Source organism: Condylura cristata, unplaced genomic scaffold (genome assembly GCF_000260355.1).
Source record: "Condylura cristata isolate star-nosed mole 26May11 unplaced genomic scaffold, ConCri1.0 scaffold00017, whole genome shotgun sequence".
Lineage (NCBI taxonomy): Eukaryota > Metazoa > Chordata > Mammalia > Eulipotyphla > Talpidae > Condylura > Condylura cristata.
The window spans coordinates 33,768,978-33,776,080 of record NW_004567118.1 but is presented as its reverse complement, the minus strand read 5'-3'; the positions used below and the strand labels follow the sequence as shown (position 1 = coordinate 33,776,080).

At 45.8% G+C, this 7,103-nt stretch overlaps 1 protein-coding gene across 2 annotated transcripts in view; it reads right to left on the bottom strand.

The window, feature by feature from the left end:
* YWHAE (tyrosine 3-monooxygenase/tryptophan 5-monooxygenase activation protein, epsilon) overlaps positions 1-3,871 on the bottom strand; it is a 36,090-nt gene extending 32,219 nt beyond the window's left edge. Inside the window, exon 1 of one of the 2 annotated variants that reach the window (XM_004684805.2) lies at positions 3,663-3,871. In XM_004684805.2, the coding sequence (XP_004684862.1) occupies positions 3,663-3,726 (64 nt within the window). In that variant the 5' untranslated portion in view covers positions 3,727-3,871. The remainder of the gene's footprint in view (positions 1-3,662) is intronic. The other variant, XM_012726430.1, reaches the window with a different exon arrangement.
* Between the last annotated feature and the right edge of the window lie 3,232 nt (positions 3,872-7,103).

The window sequence follows — 7,103 nt, the reverse complement described above, 5'->3', positions numbered from 1 at the left end:
GGGGGAGGGGGGGAGTGTACAGGATTATGGTGATGGCACACGTGTGACATGGTGATGGGAAACCCGTGGGGATTACAATTGAGATGGGGAAAAAAATGTACAAAATGATGTAAAAATAAACTTATAAAATTTAAAAAAAAATTATTACTGGTTATAACCAAAGAACTGACAATGTGGTTTTGAATTTACTTATCAACTTACTGTTACCCATTTTTTTCCCTAAAAGATAAGTGAGGATTTAATGCAAAAAACATGCCTCCCACTCTTCTTTGGACTACCAGAGTAAGCCAGAGAAGAAACAATGTAGATTATTTTTAAGATTTATTTATTTATGCACACAGAACTGGAGTACAGGCTAGAGGTGCAGGGGCAGCGAGAGGCTTCACCAGAGACAGAGTGGGGAGCAGAACAGACAGATTGATACAGTATACTACTGAGGGGAGCAGTGGGTGAGACAGTAGAGGCCTGCTGTGCCATATGGGTCACCCCACTGGCTGTATCAAACTCATGCGAAAGTGGCGGAGTGCTACACTTTAACCAGCTGCACCACCAGGGAGGGCCCGACAATGTAGCTTTAAAAGGACAGTTCTCAAGTGACTCTGATCTGACTCTGGTACAGATGCATTCATGCCAAAATGCCCATCAAAGACTTCATGGAATCAATCCTAAGCAGAAAGTGAGATAAAGGCAAACCAGCCATTACCCGTAACAATTCTAAATGTAGTGTATACTGGCCCCTCCACTCAAAAAATATGAAAAATGCTCATTTTTCTCTATTATCTACCTACCTATCTACGCCCCTCCACTCTCAAAAAATATGAAAACTGCTCATTTTCCCCTATTTATCTAATCTATTCTACTCTATATTCCCCACTCTTCTGTAATGTATTTCATACAGATGAAATGTAATATTTGGTTCAGAAATGTTAAAAGGTGATAGATTTGTTTATAACATGGCTGCAAGTAAAATAAAAACTATTCCCTATTTCTTAAACTACTAGCTTAAAGAGATAAGATGCTAAATTTAATCAAGGTGAAGAGTCCTAGCCCCAAACTTCTGTATTTCCTATCTGCAAGCCAATACTATCCTTTTATATCGTAGTTCTTCCTCCAACATCACTAAGTAATCCACCCGATGTGGTCCAACTCCCTGAGACTGAGTTAAAAGAAACTAACAAAGAAGCTTAAATATTGGGCTGAACACTGCATGCAAAGAAAGGAAGGTCCTGCTGGCAGGAACAGATAGAAAGCATAGTATTTATATCCTGGTACCAAACCAAACCAAACTGTTGCTCATCTTCCCACACCTGATAAATTTTAGTGACTAAAACTGGAATCATTTTTTGTTACTGCAAAAGTAAATCACTGCATCTGATAAAAACAGAGCAAGGTGAGGCTGATTCTTGAAGTTTTCCACTTTCCATTAAATCCCACCCTATCTATGCCCAGCAATCATAGGAGTTCCTCTCCACCTAGTAGAGTTCTTGCCTCCTTTCCCCTTTTAACTACGGAATGAAAACCTAATGTTTAGCAATGTAATGAGGTGTCTGCTTCTAAAGAGTCTTACTAAAAAATAAACAAAAGAGCTTTCATCAAAAACCTTCAGGACTCAACTCCAAAATGTATCACTAAACTGTCATTTATTTGGAAGACATACAATCATGAACTTGTAAATCAGTTTTTAATATGGATGCTATTTAAAAAGTAAGTAAAGCCTTCTTCCACATCCCTTTTGGTCTTCATAAGTCTACTCACAATCTAAATTCCCATGGAAAACAAAGCATTCAAGTAGAATTTTTAATATCCTCCCAAGGACAGGAGCAGAGTAAAAAGGGAACCTATTTGGAACTTGAGAGGGACGAAAGAATTAAAAAAAAAAAAACTTTCCATTAGAAGCACACCTACACTTGCTTGATTTTTAAACACTGGGAAAAAAGGTGTACACCTGACCTTGAGGTGTACTTCCCCATCCTACTCCCTTCCCAATAAAAACCTTGTTAAATGCAATTAACAATTTCAGATTTTCAAACCTAAAACTTGGTGCAGTACCTTTCTCTAAGTTTGAGTTTTCTAAGCTTGAGGCTTCTCTAATTTTGAAATTCCTGAATCCTAACTTATGATCCACTAGGACTGGCCCTGACCAAACTGACTTCCAAGGAAAGCAAGGACTCTATAAAACATTTTGAAAAGTGATTTAAGGAGTTAAAAACAATTAAGAGTTAATGGCACTCCACTCCAACCAGGTCTCACCCTAGGAAAGTGCAGCAATCCCATTCGATTGTTTTTATACTACCACATCTTAACGAACGTTGGGATAACTCAAGGATCTCGATCCAAAATGGAGATGAAGGAGCAATTCAAATAAACAGCCTGGGATGAAGCCGACTGAAAACGCACAATGGGTATTTCAATCAAGTTCTGAAATATGTCTTAAAAATAGGAGCACCGCAGCAATGAACAAAGAAGAAATGTCCACATCTGTACAAAAAACCGTTTATTCAAAATGGAAAAAAGAAAACGGGCTCCACTAGGCTCCTCTCTGTTGCTAAATGCAAAACCCAAGCCTCAGTTGAGTTTTTGGGGTGGGTTAAGCTCCCGACGAAGTACGAACACGCATTCCAATCCCCGGGAGTCAACTAAAAAATAGTTACTAAATGTTATTTCGAATAGCTTTATTTTTCAACAGTTCCTTCAATTTGTCATAACGGTGCGTGTAAGATGGAAAAGCCATTTTTACAAACTTGAAGACTGAATTACGGGGACTAAAGAGTCCTGGGTCTCCTTGTCTCCTGCTCGGTGTCTATCCACAGAACCCAGAGCTTATGAAGCCAGAAAATGGTCACAGGAACTTCAGCTCTCCAGGATAAGCCCGAGGAAAGTGAACGCGAGTGAACCTGGACGACATTTTTCTAGACCTCCCCAGGAGAAAGCTGAACTCCAAAGCCCCCCAAAAACCTCACTAAAAGGTGTGCTGGCCTACGGGAAAGAAATTCGATCGCAGCATCTCAGCTGGCCTCCGCCCAAGGATGAAATGCAGTGATTCCTACTCTCCCCCTCTTGCCCAGCCTCCCGCAGGATTACCCCCCACCCCACAAACTGATGGAAGCCCACGGCTCACAAGGGTTCTCCTTTGTGAGACTCCACAGCCGCCGCCCCACATCGGGCCTCCGGGGAAAAGCCACCGCCCCCACCCGCCATATTTCCCTGAAAGGCGCCCGCGCTACAGCTTCCAGTCGCCACTCTCCCCATGTGGCGGGTGTTTCTTCACCCATCACTTTACCCAATTGTTCTCCACACCCCAAGACCGGCCCAGAAGCTCCCCTGGGGATTGCCCGCCGGGAGACACCACCGCTATCTCCTCCCCCTCCCCCGCCCCGGGACTCGCCCTCCCTCCAGCCGCCATTTTACAACCAACTCCTCCACCCCAACGCCTAAGCCTCCGGGTTCACAAGAGTCTACAGTTGAAGAAGCCTCAGGGTCAATGTGCTGAGTCTAGAGCCTCCCACCGCTCCGAGAACCCACAGGTCAGTTTCTGCTTCCCGAATCCACGTCCCGGGGCCAGACTCGGAGTCGATGCCGCCATTTTGTCTCCAGCTCTCGGCCTCCGTGGGCGGCGGCAGAGGGTCCGAGAATTCCAGCCCCCCGTTGCCCCCCCAACTCACCGTCGTAACGCTCAGCCTGCTCGGCCAGCTTCGCCTGGTACACCAGATCCTCCCGATCATCCATAGCGGCAGCGGCTCCGGCAGGGTCTGCGCGACGGATGGAAGCGGATAGCGTCTCCGACTCTCAGCCTCTTGCTCCGCGTCCGGGCAGCAAAAATGGCGGCGCCTCAATCCGGGACTTCCGCCTGCGCACGCGGACAACTGCTCAGCTCTATGGCAACCGCTCCCTGGCAACTGGCGCGGGGGGCGGGTCCGGGAGCTCCGCGCCTGAGGTGGCTGGAACCGGCTAGACGCCCCTCCTCTGTAGGCTCAGTGGGTGCCGGAGGGCCGAGGCGGGAAGTGCGACTGGGAGGGAGAGCCACTCCTTTGGATCTGGGAGCCAGGAATCCTCTCCTGTGGAGCGAGCTGAGCGAGAGAACCTTGGCCCTTATGGAGGCCCTGCGCCTGGACTGCGGGCGGAGAAATCAAAGAGACTGTAACGGTTCTGTAAAGGCAGGACGCCCTCACCGAAATCAAGTTGGCTCTCCCACCTTACCTCTCCTCAGCCAGCCCCAGTCCTGGGCCTTTAAAAGACCTGTTAACCACCACGCCCGCCTCCCCCGAAAAAAAAGATCTTTCAACCCAAGGATAAAGAGCGGCCCTCTGTAATTGGTAGGGAAAGAGGAACTCCAGTTTTCACACCTCTGCATCACCCTCGCACTTCGCACTTTTTCTTCTCCCCCCACCCCCCAGCCTTTTGTTTCCCTACCCCCACCATTGAAAACGGGGAGGTTAGGAGTCTGGTCTGCAATGCAAGGTGCAGAAAGTTGGGGCCAACATCAAGTGGAGATCTGAGGAGACAGGAATGAAAATTGCCTCACAAGGGAAGGGATCTGGTTTGTCGTGCTTCCCAGTGGATTCTCAGCACCGTGTACTTAATACATTGTCTGCGGCTGGAATGGAGCTTAGATAACTAGGATGCATTGTGTGTGGCAGAGTCTGTAATCGTAAAATAGAAAATAGTTTGAAGCCCAGTTATGGGCCCTCACTGGTGGCGCAACGGGTTAAAGCGCAGCACTGCATGCAAGCTAGCCACAGCCTCTTCACTGAGAGTTGGATCCCCAGCCCGGAGACCCACATGTCGCCTGACCCACCCGCTGCTCCCAATATTAGTGTACATCCTCAATCTACCTGTTCTGCCCTCTACTCTGTCTCTGATGAATCCTCTTAGGGCCCCTGCACCTCTGACCTGTACCCCAGTCCTGTATGCATGAGTGAATAAATCTTTAAGAGAGGAAGAAAAGAAACCCAGTTATGAAAAACCTTAAATGACAAACCAAGAAGTCTGCACTGTATTCATTGGACACAAAGATGATTTTATAATTATTTTGCATGGAGGATGACAACATCATAGTTATAGTTCAGGAAGATGAATAATAGTGGTAAGAGGGTAAGTCATCAGGTTGTGATAATAAACCAAGCAAAAAGTCATATAGATGGTAGCATGAATAATAAGGAAAGGACAGATAGAAATAGCACTACAGAGAGAAGTACAAGAGTTTGTACCTAACCATATGTGAAGATCTTGTGAGGGTAAAGTTAAATTTACTTTCATCCATCTTCCCACTCTTATCATTGGGATAGTTAGTAGCAGTACCATTAGCAAAAAAAATAGGAATGCTAGGAAAAGTCGCTGATGGAAAATAGAAAGGCTTGACTTTCTTTTCACACATGTTGGTTCTAAGGTTCTGAAACTTCACTTAGGCAGAAATAACCACATGGAGGGACTTCCTGGGTGGTGCAAAAGGTTCATTTATATATATTTTAAAGATTTATTTATTTACACATACAATAACTGAGGTACAGGCTGGGGGGTGGGGGAGTAGAGGGTTCACCAAGGACAGAGTGGAGAACCGAACAAGCAGATTGACTGAAATATGCTGCTATGGGGAAAAGGTACGGCAGGAGAAGTCTGCTGTGCAATGTGGGTGAGCTCCCTGGCTGGGGATCTAACTTGTGCTTGCAGTGGCTATGAATAGCTTCACAGTGCTGTGCTTTAACCCACTGTGCCACAGGAGAAGCCCTCATAGGGTTAATTTAAGTCTTAGCACTATGAAGCTATCCTCAGCCAGCACAGCAAGAGTTCCTTCCTTGGCCTGGGAGCTGACCCACATGGTATATGACCATTCCTAACTTGCCCGCTGTTTCCCCTCAGCAGTGTATTTCAGTAGATCCACCTGTTCTGCTCCCCATTCTGTCTCTGGTGAATCCTCTCACCCCCACACCTTTGGCCTATATCCCAATTCTTGGATGCATAAATGAAATTAAGTCTTAAATAAAATAATTACGGGGTTCTCCCTGGTGGTACAACAGGTGTAAAGCAGAGCACTATGAAGAAATCCACGAGAGGTGACCCACATGGTACAGCAGATCTCTCTTGTTCTGCCCACTGCTCCCTCAGCAGTGTATTTCAATCAGCCTGTCTGTTCTGTTCCTCACTCTTGTTTCTGGTGAATCTTTTCACCCCGTTCCCTTTGCCTCTGGCCTGTACCCCAGTTCTTGTATACATAAATAAATATTTTTTTTTTTTAAATTCTGCACACATCAAAATTGTCACTGAGGAAAAGTCATTGGACAATTCTGTCATTAGTGACCTTCAATAGCAGTTTCCAAAGGATGTTAGAAGCCAGACTAATGGAAGCATAAAGACAAAGTAGAGGGTTCTCTTGAGAAGCAGTGAAGTAGAGAAATGAGTGGTTAATAGGGGAGGTCAAATAATAGACTTGGTCTACATGTTCACAAACTTCTGCCTCTCCCCTACCAAGAAAATTCTGCTATGGAGCTGGCTATAGAACTGTCATGGATATAAAGAGAATACAGGTAACCTTTAAACTACACGGTCTTCTCTCCTGAACAGTGTCTCCCCAGACTGGCTGAGGTCTACCTGAAGGTGTCTTTTCCTAACAAACTGCTGAAAAGACAGAAATATTACACCCAGATTGATTCTCTGACATACTGCCTGTTCTCTCTCAAACAGCTAAGGGAAATTGTTGATAGGGCAACCAAAATATACACAGAAACTTTTTTGATAGACATCTGGGGTTACAAACAGACATAAAAAGTCCCAGAGCTGTACCAAGAGGGCTCTCCTCTTGTGGGCCTGCATTTCTCACCTCTAGTTTTTTAAGATTCATTTATTTATACATTCAAAGCTAGGGTATAAGCCAGAGGTGCAGGGGTGAGAGGATTCACCAGAGACAGAGTGGGGAGCAGAACAGGCAGATGTACTGAAACACATTGCTGAGGGGAGAAGCAGGCAGGTCAGGAGAGGTCTGCCTCGCCATGTGGGTCACCTCCTTGGCTGGGGATGGAACTGGTGCTGCAGTAGCTGTAATAGCTTCATAATGCTGTGCTTTAACCCGTTGTGCCACCAGGGAGGGCCCTCTCACCTCCAGTTTTTGT